At 26.9% G+C, this 18,633-nt stretch overlaps 1 protein-coding gene across 1 annotated transcript; it reads right to left on the reverse strand.

Annotated features, from left to right (window-relative positions):
* Window positions 1-9,211: 9,211 nt before the first annotated feature.
* On the reverse strand, window positions 9,212-17,358 carry LOC113370270 (circadian clock-controlled protein-like). The gene is made up of 5 exons (XM_026610942.1): window positions 17,277-17,358; window positions 10,291-10,537; window positions 10,072-10,205; window positions 9,855-10,004; window positions 9,212-9,510 (listed from the first exon to the last, which is right to left on the reverse strand). Exons 1-5 carry the CDS (start codon window positions 17,356-17,358, stop codon window positions 9,359-9,361), a joined length of 765 nt encoding a protein of 254 aa, XP_026466727.1. The 3' UTR covers window positions 9,212-9,358.
* Window positions 17,359-18,633: the final 1,275 nt, after the last annotated feature.

Here is an 18,633-nt window from a genome sequence, read left to right on the forward strand (position 1 = left end):
AAATCGGTCCTAAATTTGCAGGTGTCAGTCTGTCCTTGAATTTCAAGGAGATTTGTTATGTTGCGCCTAAATCGCACGTCGGGCTACGTCGGTTTACGTCGGGTTAGTGATTCTTTCGTGGACATTGCGCAGGGGTACGAAAAACTACTAATAAATAAGGTAAATCAGTTTAATATAATAAAATCTAATTGCTTCTATGTATAAATATTTTATATATAAAGGTTTTGAAGATTATTTAAAGCATAAAGACAAATGTGTTATACCAATAACTGGAGATGACTCTGAACTATTAGTCACGCAATTGGTTTTTAATTTGTTTTTATGTGACATTTGAAAAACTTTTTGGCTAAAAATTGATTACGATGAAACTGTTCGGGTAATCTTTTACAAATTTTCACACATTTATCTTATGCAATTAAGTATTTTGGTACTTTAATTACATGGTAGGTGTAAGTGGAATTTTGCCTTAAGGAAAGATTTATTTATTTATTTATTTATTTATTTATCGTATAGCCCACAGAGTAGCTCCAGGAGGACTTAAAAATACAATTTTAATATACATATTATAATATACATATTATAATAATACAAATATACTAATATATGATATTAATATTAATAACATAACATAATATAATTCATAACATAACAATACATAACACAAAATAAAAAACTCTTAAAAAAAAAAATTCTTAACGGTAAAACTAAATTATATATGATGGAAATAACATATTCGTGGCAAAATATTAAGATTAATTTGTACAGATGGTAATTAATTGTTTTACTGAAGTATTGTGAATATCGATATCTTTATTAATTGAGTTGAAATTAGAGGACATTAGCACTATAGGTGAGTTTAATAGAGCATTAGTCTTAGGAGTAGGATATTTGAAAAACATTTGAGTTCGGGATGAGAGTCTAGGAACGTTAAAGGATAGTTGGTTAAGAATTAGAGGACAATCTATGGCATTATTACATAATTTATACAGGAACAAAATACTATCAGTGAAACGACGTGTTGCAAGAGATGATACGCAGAATGTATTAAGTAAAATATTGTGGTCGAAACCACGTTCAGGATAAATTTTGTGTTTTTTAAAGTATAGATATTTTAGAAATTTTCTTTGAACCTTCTCTATCGCATCTGAATTATTGCTATGGTTAGGATACCAAATGATCGATCCATACTCCAGCTTTGAACGTACAATTGCATAGTATATGCTAATTAGTGACATATTAGATTCAAATTTTTTGCAGTTTCTTAATATTATTCCTAGTGATTTTTGCGCCTTGCTACATATGTTAGATATGTGATCTGTAAAAGTCAAACTAGAATCAAATACAATGCCTAAGTCAGATATTTTATCACACCTTTCTATGCAGGTGTCAGAAATTTTATAATCAAAATGCGTCGGAACGCGCTTGTTTGTAAAACTAATAATTTTGCATTTAGATATATTCAGTTCCAGTTTATTTTGAACACACCAGGAGTGAAATGAATTTAGTTGAGACTGCATTACTAGGCAGTCATCTATTGAGTTTATTTTAAGATATAACTTAAGGTCATCTGCAAACAATAGATGAGGACAATTAATTACTTCTGATATATCGTTGATAAAAATATTAAATAAAAGAGGACCAAGGGTGGACCCCTGGGGCACACCCGAGCTGACAGTTGCAAAGTTACTCAAAAATCCGTTAAGAAAAACGAACTGTTTACGATTTTCAAGATAGCTTTTAAAGAAATAAGTAAGTGAAGTATTAAAACCAATTTTGAATAATTTAGTAAGTAGTATATTGTGATCTATTTTATCAAAAGCTTTACTAAAATCAGTGTAAATTACATCAACTTGTCCGTTAATGTCAAGATTCTCAGCAAGAAATTGTTTAATGCATATAAGATTAGTAGTTGTCGAACGAGCAGGCATAAAACCATGCTGATTATTAGAAATTAAATATTTTATTGATGGAATTAGTTCATTAAATACAATTTTTTCAAAAACTTTAGCAAAATTAGATAATAAAGATATGGGTCTATAATTAGTAATATTAGATGAGTCGCCATGTTTGAAAATTGGTACTATACGCGCTATCTTCCAACAGTTCGGAAAAGTGTTTGAACTCAACGACAGATTAAATAAAAATGTAAGTGGATCACAAAGAACAGTTGAACAATCACGTACAAGAAATGATGGAAAGATGTATGATTTGTGTGAATATTTTTTGACAACATGCGACTCGATTATTCTACTGGACGAACAAGTGCTTGCAAATAAATGCTATATGGGCAAAGCCCATTATTCCCAATATTAAAATATTATTATTCCAAAATTTGATTTAAATGTTATATTTAGACTACTTACTGTAGGAGTAAACTATTTTAGTAAAAAACTAGTGGGGCGCATGGCATCGTGCCTTAAGGCAAATTGCTAGAACTTCCCGTATCAACAATTTTATTTTTAAAAAACATTTTTGAAAAAAAATACTCTGAAAAAATTAGATTTTTGAGAAACTATAAATTTTGAACAAAAATTTCCTTTTTGTTGAAAAAAGACTTTTTGAAGAAAAACTTATTCTGAAATATTTCGGAAATTCAGAATTTTTTTTAAAGCAATCGTACTGCTTTAACTGCATAGAGACGATATCGAAGCGCGTAAGCGCCGCGTCGCCGTCTAACAGATAAACATTGGTGCGGAACCCATAGGAATGTAATCAAAATTTATACTTATTGTTAAAATCTCTATAAAATATCTGATAATTTGATGTGCATATGTCTGATGATCATTTTTGACCGCCAAATGGCATTTTTTATTACTTTTTTTACTAAATCTCCGAAACCGCTAGACCTGCTTTCATAAAAATTTGATCAGTTTTTTATCTTGTTAATATTTTTTGCCCCATTTCTTTGAAACGGCTAGACCTGCCTCTGCCAAAAACTAATCAAGCACGTCTTCTTATCAATACGAATCGAATGTTTTTTGAATTATTTAAGTCGCTTCATCCGTGTTCCCGAAATCGTCGACAGAAATTTGTACCCGAACACACACACATACATACTCACATACACAAATACACACACACATACATCCGTTTTTTCTAAGGTATGCCAAAATGTCCAGAAGGTTTTGATTTTCATTTTCGAATTTTTTGCGATTCTTGATTAATGTTTTTCAACCAGCTTTTTTATTTTTTTGCAAAATCGTAAACCATCTATGTCGAATTTCATGTAATTGTAAAGAAAACGGCTCGGCTGATTGAGTTGTATGCAATAGCTTCTAAATTTTTAAAATCAGACGTTTTTGATAAAACATAGAGAAAATGTAATATTATGGCACACGTATATTTACATACACACATATACACTGGTATAATACTTAGAACGTTGAACGTTAGAACTATAATATCTATGAGAAAAATTTTCATGGGTAACCTTATTTATTATCTACATCTTAAATAGTAGATAATTTAGTTGAAAATGCAAACTTAATATACCAAAAACATTTTTTCTTGACAAAATTCCTGGAAAAACACTATTCGTCATGCTACATATTTGACTGACATGGTTCTATATTAAAACTTTTCCACATTTTATCAAATTTTGTATATCAGATTTTTGTCTGACTGGGCTCATATAAATTTCTTAGCGTCAGACACATACGACTGACATGTTGATTAACGTGTTGAATTTACTTTATTTACTCCAAAGATATGTATTTTGAAATACTGTGTCACCTAGTCATCTTCTAGTAAGAAATTTTTCGTTATTACATAGTTTTTTAAATAATTTTGCAAATCTACATTTGAAATTGAAATCGTTCAAAACATTTTATACAACTGAATTTCATTTTTCATTTTTAATACTGATTGCTGTTATTCTTTCACATTTTGTGATAAATAATAAGCCACAGCATAGTAGCCTTTTTCTACTAATGTTAACTCTGATTTCTGATATTTCTGATCTATAGTTTTCTGAATTCATTGAATCTCTTCTACATTTAACTTTATTTGCTGATATTGTTTTAACATAACACATTAGTCTCAAAATTATCAAATATCAAACTTTTGATTGATTGGTTGTCGTAATAACAAGATAGATAAATGCATTGTACTTTATAACAATCAAATGATTCTGTTGCGTCTGCCGTGATTGTTTATACAAGAGCAAGTCTGCATAAGAAATAATAAAAATAAGGCGACAGTATCGAATTTTTATCATTTTTTATTCCAGTAATAAAATTAAAATTATACTAGATTTCAGAAATTACAAAAAATAATCAAATCAGTGGTTTTCAATCTTTTTGCATCGCGCCCTCCTGCTTAATAATAAATTATATTTAATAAAAAATATTGTTGCGCCCCTCCCCCCCTCTTAAGTTTCGCAACAATTTAATTTTATAAATACTCAACTGATATTATCAGATTACAAATTAATTCACAATATTATGTAAGAATATGCAAAAACTAAACTATTTTTTTGTTTAATTTTTTACATCAAATCAAAAATTTTGGATTAATTTAGAAAAGTGGGACATATCTAGCCTGACTGAAAGGGCGCGGTCCACAGGTTAGAAACCGCTGAATTAAATAATTATTGCAATAATTAATTACGTTATTGTGTGATTGTTAAAAAACGTTGGCTAGCATGAACTGGTCCTTATTTTGATCCCTACCAAAGGCAGCTTGGTATCGAGCAGTATTATATCAAATATCCACTTGAGGTTATTGGAATGAAATATAATCTCAAGTGAAAATCTCTTTTCGTGAGCATTGCTGCAACATATATATGCAAACACTATTAAATATACATATCTGATAAACAAAAGAATTTCAATAATCTGGTACCATATAAAACCAGAAGGCGTCGGATTACTGGAATGTTAGGATTACTGGATTACTCGACAAGTAAGAATTTTTAACATATGATATTGTAAAATTAAAGTTTCCAAAAATTTTGAAAAAAATAGGACTACTTTAGGCATTGGTCTATGAAAGTGCCAACTGATATACAGGATGCATATAGTCTAAAAGAGAGTGGTTGACCGCTGGGTTGCCGTTTTGGGTTAAAATACTAAATTAGGATGTACCAAGCCAACTCTTAAAACACATGGTTTTACTCTGAATATACACACCTAAATAAATATTTATAGTCATTAAATCTCAATTTTTTATTAGACACTTTCAATTGTAATATCTAATATCTAATCTATTCCTATATTCAAAATTATGTTGTTACTATTCAAATTTTTTCCTATTAATGTTTACAACTCAAGATTCAATTTTAATTCTTAATCTAATGCATAAATTCTTTACAATTTCTTACAACTTCTGGTGACAAATCGAAAGATATTTAATTATCTTAAATCAATAACTATTTTCACTTAATTACAGATATATCTATTGCGCAGTTAGTGTAAAACAAACATGCATTTTAATTAATTTTTTTTTGTAAATACTGTTATTTTTAATTGATTTACATTGTATTCTTTCCTGGATTATCTTGCACTGCGTAAAATTGATTTTTATAATCGTTATTTACGTATGAAAAAATTTAGCATTTCAAAAAATTCTATATTTAGCAACTTTGTTTCGATTAAAATACGTCTTTGTTTATTTATTAAAATTATCGAAGCTACGTGTTGTTTTTGTCAATTTTTCAATTATTCGTGAACTGTTTCATCATATTAAAATGATTTTTAATTGAATTAAAGAATTTATTAATTAATTCTTGAAGAATAATCTGTTGAGTGCTAATAAAAACAAAGTTTTTGATAACCCGTTTTCTGTTTCGTTTTTGGACTAGTATCAATTTTAAAAAGTACAGATTTGTATTAAATCAGCATTTGTTACAGAATTTCAATTTTTTTCGTACAAATTATAGTAAATAAATATTAAACTAAAATCATTGATACTCTAACAGAATTAAATCGACATATAAAGAAAAGACATATTAGATGTATAAAATTAAATTTTATTATTTTTTTTATTATTTTGTATGTAGTATATTGTGTTTTATCACTATCTTATTATTGTGTTTACCAAACTTTCACTTATTCGGGAATTTTATAAAATTGAAAGAAATAATCTCTGAACTTTGCTAAACATCAACAACTGCTGATAACTAATAAAAACAAATATCATTAACGCAATTTGTGTTTCTTGAGAAAATAAGAAATCCCATGCAATTGTACAAGCATTGATAAAACTTCTTAGGAACAAATTACAGAAAATATTTTTTAATAGTAAATGATCAAGAGTAAATGGCCACGTAATATTCGCAAATAGTCTTATGCGACTATTTGTATGAGTACATACCAAATGCAATTATTTGTAATTATAATTTCCATCTTTATAAAAATTTTACTATAAAATATTTGTTCACAAAAATAAATAGTATGTCATGTCCTTTTTTAATTGTTCGGCTTCATCTACTATGATCCCACATTAGTTACAAATTTTACATTATATTTTGAAAAACTGATAATATTACATACCTTAGACTTCAGTTATTTATTTATGTTCATCTTTTCAAATTTTTGAACTTCAATTATAACTATTGTTAATGTTCTATAAGCTGATGCCTTAGATCATTATTAGAAGGCAAACTAGTAATTCCTCGTCTTTGTGGGAATATTATTTAGCCATTTCTAGTAGTCATATATATGTTACAGCAATGTTCGGAGACAAAATTTTTGATTAAAACATATTTGAACTTTTGTTTTTAAGTAAAGTCTCCACTGCTTGAGATCAAGCAGTCTGAGACACGAATAGAATCTATGGTTGCATCACCACAGGAGCTCTTGCTAAGTATCCATATCGAATATAAGTTATAAATAAAATCTGCTGCAACTTTGACAATTATCATATTGTACATGTATGTAGAAGTAATCCAGATTTTACTGGTCAAACAATAAAAATTATTCCCACTCTATCGTTCCGAGAGATTATGACTTGCGGTTCAAGTTCTTCATTCTAGTTTCATAAATTCTATATCCGACAACGTCGTAGTACTCTAAATCTCAATTTTCATATTTGCTATCTTAGCCATAAAACTATAATTAACAACTAATGAGCTGATAACAGGACAGTTTTTAATTTTGAATTGGGATCTAAGTCGACAATGTTAAAATAGATGTATTCGCAGAAATGTTGTGGCTGAATATATATATATATATATATATATATATATATATATATATATATGTATATATACATTATAAAACATGAACAAATTTAATTGAAAGTGGTTTGATTAAATTAGATTACCACCATCATGTCTCGAAATCCAATCATTGGATTGGCATTCAATTTAGACATTTTTAAGTACTACCAAAAAATTTGTTGATATCATATAAAAGAATAGGAGCTGATATTGAGAAAATATTAAAATGTCAGTTATATATTTCTGACTCATTTTTTTTTAAATTTAATCTTATGTTCCATGCATTTCATGGGTTCTTTTTCTCAATATTGATGCTGTGGTACTTGATACAATTCTGAAACTTAAATACTTATGACAATAATTTAGTGTTTCTATCATTTTTGTATTTTGCAGTTTTTCTTTTGTTTACTGCATATTAGTTGAATTTGATTTATAATTTTTGTATCTTTATTTATTCAACATCTTGTATAATTTTGGTGCATTTTGACAAATTATATTAAAAATTTGGTTGATTCTGTTATGTAATTTTACTTTTGCTATAACTTTTTATTGTTTATTTGTTGACTTTGTATACATGTACATCATTCGTATACATTTTCTAATTAATCTTTACACTTTTTTTATTTGCTTTTATATAATTGTATAGTGCACCGTATATCCATTTCTTTGTCAAATCATACGAATTCTTATCAAGAAATTTTATTACAAAAATATACAATATATAAACATTTATATACCACTTAATATATTAAATTAAAACTTAAACCTAATTAAATTATATTTAGTATTTTTGCATGCCAGCGAACTACATTTGCATCTTAATAGAAATTTGTATTTTTTATTTATAATATAATTTAATTTCTTAAATTCTATATGAGTATGTAACAGATTTCCTAAAATGATTTTACATTTAATTAATGAATTAAAATCATGAGAATAAATAAAAACATGTCGTATAAGTTATATGTATGATCCAAAACTTTGAAAATAATTTAAAACAAAATACATTTAATAATAAAATTCGATATTGACAAAATTTACTAATTCAGAATATTAATTAAATACATTTTCCTAAAATAATTTTAACGTACGTAACAACTGAAATACCATTCCAAATGTTTTAGAATATTTAAAACTAATGGATGAACTTCATATAAACCAAATTTCCTTACTTTTTTAACATTAACATAATTGTAAATGTAACTAAGGATACGCAAAATTTACCAACAAATGATGCTAACAATAAATTGTTATAAACAAATATTTTTCAAAAAATTTATAAACCAATAAATCTAAATTGTAGTTGTAAGCATAACATTATACGATTTTGTGAAAATTAGGTTTCATATTCGTATTAGAATCTAATTAAATTTATTTTAAACTTAATTTTCACAACTTTTGTAAGTGCTCGTTATATGGCATCACATTTTCATAAGGCTTCTAGTTTTGTACCAGATCGTGAAGTATAAAAATTATGTAGAATCTTATTAGCACAATTATTTACATTTATAACATATATTTTGAAATTTTTTCTTACATTGTCGATGCGTTTAATTTTTTTACCGATTTTTAGTGAGACATAAATTTATATTTATAAGTGTAGCACCAAATATTAGTTATACTATTATCCCAAATTGTGATTCTGAGATGTGGATCAATTTGTCGACTTCACTACAATCTATTACAAAATTTCTCAATTGGCATTTAATATTTTTATGTGGTAAATTCTAGCACAAACGATTTAATAATTGCCTTTAGCAGACGATTGCATAATATCCTTCTTTCTGATTCCGCGTATTTAGCAATCTCTGTGAGATTTAATGTTACTATTAAATCTCCAACATTTCCTTGATATTTATCTTAAAAACAAATTTTGAATTAATTATTATGTAATATCTCTGCACTGATTCAGTTATTCTTAGGTCTCATTTTGTTATAGACCGAACATCCTAGCTCCAAACAAAATTGTTTGGAGCTAGGAATTATTTACATTTATATATAAATTTGTTACTAAAATACACCAAAACGGACGTTTGGAGTCGACCTTGTTCAAGAAAATTTATCAAATATTTCCAATATTTTGTACATTTGTTTGGCCATTATTTTCGCTAATTTATTAACATTAGACAGTTACTAGAAGCCTATCGAAGCCTAATAAATATTCATACCTTAATTTGTTATTATTAAAATCTTAATTTATTACTCCAAAAGCCACAATCTTACGGGTATCCTACTGAAGGCATTGTCCAGATATGTTCTGAATAATTTACCTATACTTTGCGATGCTGCTGGTCTCATTTCGTTGATAATTTCGGCTCCATTTTGGTTCAGGAACTGGTTTATAGCTTCACCTAAATAATAAAACATGTCAGCAGAAAATAGGCCAATTTTTGAGTCGCCTTCTTAAAAAAACGACTTTATTGAGGAGTAAAGTACCATAAGAACAGCTAATAGAACTATGAAGTTCTGACTGCTGTTCAAGAAACAAAAACAAAAATAATTTCTAATATGGTAATTAAAATAATTTATACACAATATTCAACCTAAATATCATGTTATAGCTAAAATTGACACTCAAACTAGTGGAAATAAAACTGGGATAAAAATATGTTCTTTCTCGCCTTCTTGATTTACTCTTAAAATTCCTTCCAAAGAACAATTATTTCAATAGTAATAAAACATTAATTCAGCATACCTAAGATATTTTCCTGATTAGTTGTATCTCTTATTTTAAATCTGGAACCTTTCACAGTGAAGTCAAGAACTAATTTACCAACGTTCATGAAAGTTTCACCTCCACGAGCGACTTCTTTGCCATGTATCCTAGCGACAGCGTTGATATCAGCTAAATATTACAAAAAATTTTTATACATTTGTTCCTGAATAGAGCCAAGTTTTTATTTTGAACTCACAAAAAGCAGCCCAGAATTCCCCACGACTTCTGACAGGGAAGAGCAAAATATTTCCATTCACATCATAAACGCCACTGACTTCCACACGTGGAATGGTCAATCCTAGTGAAATGCGCCAATTTTTAACATCAGCTCTGAGAATAACACAAAAATAGATATTTACAAAATAAAATAAATCACTACATTCTGGATCTATTATTCTGTTACATTTATCGGTACCTAACTTCGCGCACCGAGAAGTTTCCTGGTCCTTTGACGTTGATGTCAGAAAATCGTGCTTTTACTCGGACAGCTCCAGCTCCATTTTCCATAATCATTTCGTGGATATACAAAGGTTCTATGGCAGGTACATTTAATTCAGGTATTCCTTTGACTAAATAAGGTTGTAGATGGTTGAAAGCTCCAACTAGACAGGAGTTTAGTTCTACTGAGGGTATGGAACGGTTGCAAGCAACTATGTAGGAAGCTGGAAATAGAAAAAAATGGTATAAAAACTGATTTGAGGAATTATTATTTGTTAAGGGGGTTGTTCTTTTTTCGTTACAAAAAATGCAAGGTATTTGTTTTTGTTTTTTCTCGAAATGTATTTATCATAGCGACATGCGGTTTTTTTTAAACAAAAATTACAAAATCATAGAATATTACGTGATTTTCTTCTTTTCTTTTTGCGCCGTCATTTTTTAACCAGGGGGCGCCAAAGTCGGTCTTGCAAAATCGATCTCTTTTGCGGTGCCACAGATAAATCCGTTGCGCATAGCCCGAAACAAAAAAAAAAAGAAATTACGTTGAAGAAGAAGTTTGTTTCCAGTCCCCCTACCAAAATAAAAGAAAAAAAGCAAGAAGGAAAAAAATGGCAGCTATTTAAAAAAAAAGTGTCAAAAAAGGCCTTTTTTTGGGGCGAGAAGCTTCGCAAATTTTTTTTGCGTAATGTTATCAAGTTGTTTGAGGTAGGGGGACTCGGTATTGCAGTGGTGAACAAATTAAAAAAAATGCAAGTCGATCCGACTTGTAGTTTTTGTTTAATTTGTGGCACCGCATTGAAAAAAGTCAATTTGAGAAAAACGTATTTAAAGTTCTTAATATAATGTACTGAATACACCATTTAATTTAATGTACTAAATACACAATGGTGTTCAAAGATGCTGACACATTAAAAAGGTCATGTGCATGAGGTATTATAATGAAAAAGAGGAATCTGGCATACAATAGCTCGCGGAGCGATAAAAAAACGCTTTCAGAGGATCATACATATAGAGATATATATATATCTATAACTTCGTCAAAAAAATAGATATTGAGATGATTTCTTTTTGAAATGATTCTAAGGTTTTTATCTTTCATAATATAAATAAATAAAGAAAATAAAAAAAGAACAACCCCCTTAAAAAGAGTTTGGATAAGAAAATAGTGATAGGTATCATGAATTGATGTTGATTAGATAATTCTGGGTTAAGACCAGTTGATCATACTTCTGATCTTCAGATCTTCTAAGATGGGTTGTTCATACTTCTTTTGCCTGCCAGGCTGTTTGGATAAATTTGTGATGATACTAAATGTTGCTTTATAACAATGCAATTGTAACAAGGAGATTGTTAATAAAACAATAGTCGATGTTCAATACCAAAAGTAAGCAGTTCATCACAACACAATTAAACATTAGCATCACCAAGCAAACTTACTTCTGAGATTTGTAATATTTCTATATTTAGTATTGTTTATAAACTAAGTTACATAACTCGTATAGGTATACCATGACCTCAATGCCAGTCCTCTATTACCTACTTTTCAAGTTTTTCTTTGTTATTAATATTTTAATTTATTATTCATTCTTTTTTCCAAGTCTTCAGTTCCTTACACAATTGCTGTAATCCTTGATCATAAATAGGTTAAAAACTATAATAGCCTTTGTTACTAGACAGTTGTTATTTATTTTCACATAAATGTTGTTTAAAAACCTATTATGTTTGTCATCATTTGTTGTTTATTACTGGTTTAACATTTTTACAAAATAATTATGTCTTTAATATGTTTTACATGCATTCCTTAATTCGTTGACATACTTTGGACGTCCTTGTAAATAAAGATCAAAACCAGTTGTTGAGTAATATTTTGTGATATAATTTTAATTAAATATGGTCTTATGAAATGAGAAGCCACGAGAAATTGTAATTTAAAATTTAAATTCATAATTTTTTTATTAATTGTGCATTTGGCACGGTTTGGGATATGTAAATAGTAGTTGATCTACTTTTTGAAAGAGGAGTTGAAATTGAAAAAAAAAAATGAATCAGAGAAGTATTTGTTGGCCAGATTTCAATAAATTCAATAAATTATTCTGCTGCAATATTAATAAAAATATCCTTTATAGTTTTATGTAAATATACTTCTACATATTTCTGTAAATGTAGAATATTGATATTCTTTTGCCTGATTTATATTATGCAACATTTGAAGAATGCCGAATGTTAAGAAATATACTTTCACATTTCTTATTACTCAGAGATGCACGAATGACGTATATCATTGTTTTGGAGGTGGGATTCAACATCTTGGATAAAATTTGTATCATAAATAGAACAAAGAATCCGTGTGCTACTTTTGAAGAAATATTATTGAGAATTTAGCACAAAATCGAATCTTGGATCTTGTAAACTTGTTTTGGATGGTTGGCCATGATTTTAGTCTTATTAGGTTTAGGTTCTCGATTTCTTTCATTTGTTAATGTTTTGGCTGATTACATTTTTGGTACAAGATTTTCGAAATATGAAAAGGATCAGGGTTCGTAAATTTAATACAATTTGATTGAAGAATCAGTATCCCATTTTTTGTTGAAGAATGAAGTTAAAATTTTGATGTTACTTTGGTAACACCAAAGTCAGAGTTGGGAGGCTGGAGTTTACATTGAGTCATGTTTTGCTCTCATAGCCCTCATATACTTTTGGAATTTATTTTTTATGGTCTGAGGTTGTCATGTCTTTGGTCCAATAATTTGTTCTGAAATTTGAACGTGATAGTTAAAATTTTAAGCTTGCTCTTTAGGTTCCAAAATTTTAGTGGTTTAAAACTTGCTATCAACCAAAAATGTGTTCAGAAGACTTTGTTATAAGTTACTACTAATCCTTACTATTTACATTGTGACACCTTTGTCGCCTTTTTTAGATGTCATAATATCACAATATGTCATTCTGAATAGACTTCAAAACCTGAATGGGTTTTGTGACTATGACACATATAGTAAACGATGGTACGATATATATGAAGAAAGTGAAGATTTTTCGTAACTTTGCCGCCAGCTAAACTGTATGAGTGTTCATGAATAGAATTATGCAAATATTTTTTTTATAAAACCGTGAAAGATTTTTTTATGTATACAGAAAATGAATTATGATGAGTAACGATTTTTTACATACGACAACATGGCATGATTTTTTATTATTTAATAAAATAAGATGCAACGGCTTCTTATTAGCAATTAGGATCGTTCCTGATGCTAAGACAATAAATCAGTGAAAAAAACTACTTACTATTTATTGCTAAATTTCAGCTATTTTTTCTGCTCATATGTCTATTTTTCAAAATGTTCATATATTTAAAATCAACCTTTGATATATTATGAAAATTTTAAACATTTTTAGTTTTATGTTTCTTCTATCTTTTACGGAGTTATTTATACTTCAAGTTAAAAGTCATTGCATTATTTAATGCATTCTATTTCAGACAATTCCTGTTACATGCAGTTTAAATCATTGAAAAACATGATATCAATTTTATTAGAAGTCTCGATCCTGACAACAACATAAATTCTTATCACAAATTTATTAGCGTCACAATGATGTTAAAAATAGTTTGTATTGCAAACCCTTTGGTAAAAAATAAATAAAACTGAAGACAAAAATGGTAAAGATAATCTTACAAATTTATCGAATATTTTGTATTTTCTTAGACATGCAAAAGTAGTCTGGCATAATATTAGAAAAATGTTTTAGGATTGTCTTTTTACTAATAGATTTGAAAATCCGCAGACGTGATATAAAAATAGATTATTTTTATTTTATTGCAATTATGTGCTTTTGTATATTTCAATACTTGTTTTTAAGAGCATGAACCAGAAAAGTATTATATTTTATGAACCTGAATAATTTTGTGAACAAAAATTTTCATTATCACTTATTCATTAATTTACTAGCACAACGTTTTTGAAAACATATAGAATTAAAATTAATATATATATATATATATACACATATATATATATATATATATATATATATATATATATATATATGAGTAAGTTCTTCAAGGGCATACATCAAATAAAAGGCAAAGATTTAGAAGTTAATCTTTAATTTTTGTAATGTTGGATAAATTAAAGATTAACTTCTAAAACTTTGCCTTTTATTTGATGTATGCCCTTGAAGAACTTACTCATATTTCTCAACATCAAAACTAACTTCTTTAACATATATATATATATATATATATATATATATATATATATATTTGATTATTTCAAATATCTATTTCCCAGAAAGAGTGTAAAGTAGATCACGTTCGATAAAGACCTTGAGATCTCCATAGAACTTGGTGCATACCACAAATTTTACAATCTCTTGCATAATTCTTGTGGTATGGAAGTAATGTGAAAAAAGTTAATCAATAAAAACTATATCTGGTCTATAATTGATAGAATGCGAAATATAGTCAATCCGATTTACATTTACTTTAGTGTCTTGACTTATACAAATATATCATGACTTATACTTTCGATTTTAAGTAAGCATTTCCATTCAAATTAATGTTAATATTTATATAAATTTAATCTAATGGTAAATATTTGGAATTCTAATAGTACTTTTTCTGCATTTTTATTGTTCTACGACATATTTTTTTAGTTCTACGCCATATCTTTATAGTTCTACGCCATAGCTTTATAGTTCTTACTCAAGAAAAAAAAATTAGGCCTATTTTGAACCCTGGCTAAGCACATTATTTTTATTTGCACTATTGTGCATAATATTATTTTATTTTGTCACGCTTGCAAATAGATATAGTAAGTTCTTTTTACATTCATATTGAAAACTTAATTTTATTATTATTAAATCCAAATACAAATATTGGTTTGGAAGCAACTAATGTAAAGAGCTGAAAATAGCAAAAGATGTTTAAATATTGTGGAGAATAATAATTTGTTAGAAGATTTCAGATCGGAAAATACTGATAGGCATCACGAATTGATTAAATGACTCTGGGTTAAGGCGAGTTGAACATACTTGCTTTGCCAGGGTGTTCGAATAAATTAGTGATAATACTAATGTTGCTTTATAACAATGCAATTGTAAGAAAAATATTTTATGTTATATACGAGCTGACATTTAAATCTCTAAGCACATCCGCACACGTCTGTAGATCTTCCTTCGGTAATTTACTACTACCTGGTGGTACTGCTTACTATCAATCACCAATAATCGTTCAGAAATTCACATTCATCTCCGAAGAGATATTTTATAAAGTCATTACCCGATGATAGTTTACCTATATACATAACTTGTAAACCCAAGTAACCCAAGCTAGTATAGTATATATTATGCAGTAGTGACATAACACAAGAACTCAATATGAGTGCTCGCGTCCCGGCAAGTATATATGTTTAATGTAACACTTTCACTGTGTTTACTATTGCACAGTATTGGCAACCTTTTGTTGAAGACGACGGTTACATAACACCAGGACATAAATGATAAAAAATTATTTTAATGGATGGATTGACCTACAAATTTGTATGGATAAATTTTGTTAGAGACGCAATTTTTTTTATTATGGATACTGATATCATAAGGAAACCACTCCTTACAATAATAAATAAATAATCACTCCTTACAGAAATCACTGCTAGTAAATAATAAATTTTTTAATTTGTTGATTTATAAATTTATCACTATTAATTTGTTACTATTGGTAGATAACTTTTCTATTTTATCTCAGTATTATTATTATTATTATTAATTATTTTATCTTATTATTACTAATTAATAATTTCTTTAAATATATTATATATTTCTTAATAATATTCAATGTTTAATGCACATATTTTAAATGTACTTCATTTATAAGCAAATTAGTTCTATATTCGATTTTTAAAAATTTGATCTTTAAAACTATTTACAGAATTTTATTTAAATAGTCTTAACGTATTTGTTCTATAATTTTTCCTATTGAAGTTTTTAAAAAATAATTATGCTAATTAATAAATCCACATTAAAAGAAATTGATCACAATTACTTGTATATTTAAGTCAATATTTTGTGACAATTTTATGCCTCGATATAATTTGTGTTAAATATCATTTAATTATTTTATTTTCTTAAAAAAGCCAATATATGTAATAATTTTTAAAATTTATTATTCAGAAGTACATTTTTTGAATTTTTCACAAAGCAATTGCTCAAGATTATGACGCCCTGTATCGAATTATTATTTTTTTTAAATTTTATTAAAAACATTGTTATTGGTTCTCAATATTTAATAAGATTTATAGACTTGTTTTTACATATAATTTTCTTTATAAATATTATTATCTTAATATTAATTTTATAAAAATTTTATATGGAAAACCTTACATTAGGCCTTAGTTTCAATGAAAATTATGATTTGGTTATGGTTTAAATAATTATATAAAAAAATGCTAAAAAAATTGCAAGTACTGTAAGTATGAAATTTTTGTCTGAACATAAATTTCCAATTTTTTCTTCAGAATTCAGGTCATTAAAAAAATTATTGTTTTAGTTGAAGATTATAGAATATTTTTATTATTATTAATATTATTATACATATATAATTATTATAGTGTAACACATCTGAATATACCACAACATCAATATTTAATAAAACTTAATATTTTTTGTTATTCTTCTAAAAACAGTTCAATTTGATTGAAATATATAATAAGATTGTCAGTCGTATTTTTTACACAAATTACAGTGTAATTATTTGTCAACATTATTTAGCTATTTTTTTTATTAATCTAAAGGGTTGGAAATTAAATATTGGGTTTTTAATTACAATTCCAATAAAAATTTTTATTGGAAATCAATGTTCGTCACCAATTAGGACAAATGTATCAAATGTATGACAAATAAAATCTAATCTAGTACAGATATAAATTTTATATTTTATTTGTTATATTTTTTTTAAATATAAAAACTTACGCCTTTCAAGAAGATCTGCTCCTTGTACCCTTAGAAAACATGCCAGCAGAATTGCTAACAAATATGATATCTTGCTCACCATTTTAAAAATATAATTACCAAATAAATCACGAAATGGTAAACATTAATCACTTTTGACTTTGCACTAGTAGTAAACACTAAATTGCACTAATTAATTAAAATCCTTGCATTTATATATTAGTTTTTATTATTATTCGTATTTGAAACGAATTCTTTTTAACTTACGCGCCAAATGTCGCGTCGTATCCCTGGACTTTCAGTTTTATACCTTCGGCACTGCAACGGGTGGGGTGTCACATTTTTTTTACAACAACTTCTTAATTTACGAAAAGGCAATTTATTTGTAAATGTTAATTTAAATACCCCAAGTTTGTGGTTTGTCGATTAATTTTCTTGTATTGCATAAGGTGTTCGAGATTTGCTTAATTTTAATGGTTAAGAGATAGCGAAAATGGGTCGTGAAAGGTCCTCGATTTTTAGGACACTTCTGCCTTCAATTTGAATTTGAAAATATTTTATAATTTAAGTTTTATTATATTATATTTATTTATAATTATAATATAATATAAAATATAATTTTATGATATATAAATAATAGATTCATGAACTATATGTTATTCATCCATTTTTATTGCGTGAAGCCTAAGAATTTTCTCCATGGAGTGAAATCTATTTATTTTTTTACTTTTTTCGTTTTTTTTTTATTTTATCTTAATTTTTTCTTACACCTGTATGAAAGAAAAGCTTACAAAGTTTATTTTGAAAATAAAAAAGTTATACTTGATTATATATTTCTATGAATATAGTTGATAGAATTTAAGACTATACAAAATTTAGAAATAAATAATAATTAGTGAAATTTGTAAATAATTCATTTTTAAATTGAAAAGTGAAAATTGAAAAGTGAAAATTGATCAATTATGTAATTCTTTTATCTAGGAACATAAAATCTAGGATTATCTATGTATATTTGCTTATCCATTTCGACAAATACATTTATAGAATATTATATTATACATATATTTGTAGAATTCAATTACTATCTAATATAATAAAAATGCACTAATAATTATTTATATATGAAACAACTGATAATATATAAAATTTATTACTTTTATCAGTTTCCATAAAATTAATATTCTATTTTTTTATCTAGTTTATTTATCTACAAACCTAATATTTAAAAATATAACATTGACTTTTTGCTAATATCTTTATAAGATTTCAGATCAGATTTATATTTTAGAACTTAGAATTATTATACAAAATATTTGGAAAATTTATTTGATTTTATAAATTATAGGATTTGTACGTAGATAGAATAATATGAAGTTTT

This window comes from Ctenocephalides felis, unplaced genomic scaffold (assembly GCF_003426905.1).
Source record: "Ctenocephalides felis isolate EL2017-DRISC unplaced genomic scaffold, ASM342690v1 CF-g0.4_SCAFFOLD_01492, whole genome shotgun sequence".
NCBI lineage: Eukaryota > Metazoa > Arthropoda > Insecta > Siphonaptera > Pulicidae > Ctenocephalides > Ctenocephalides felis.

What these genes read in the sequence shown, in the direction of transcription:
- LOC113370270 (XM_026610942.1), bottom strand. Translation starts at nt 17,358, where the DNA reads ATGGTGAGCAAGATATCATATTTGTTAGCAATTCTGCTGGCATGTTTT. An exon ending in AGCAGATCTTCTTGAAAGGC is followed by an intron (nt 10,538 to 17,276) that starts GTAAGTTTTTAT and finishes TTCTATTTCCAG; the next exon opens with CTTCCTACATAGTTGCTTGC. An exon ending in GGAATTCTGGGCTGCTTTTT is followed by an intron (nt 10,005 to 10,071) that starts GTGAGTTCAAAA and finishes TGTAATATTTAG; the next exon opens with CTGATATCAACGCTGTCGCT.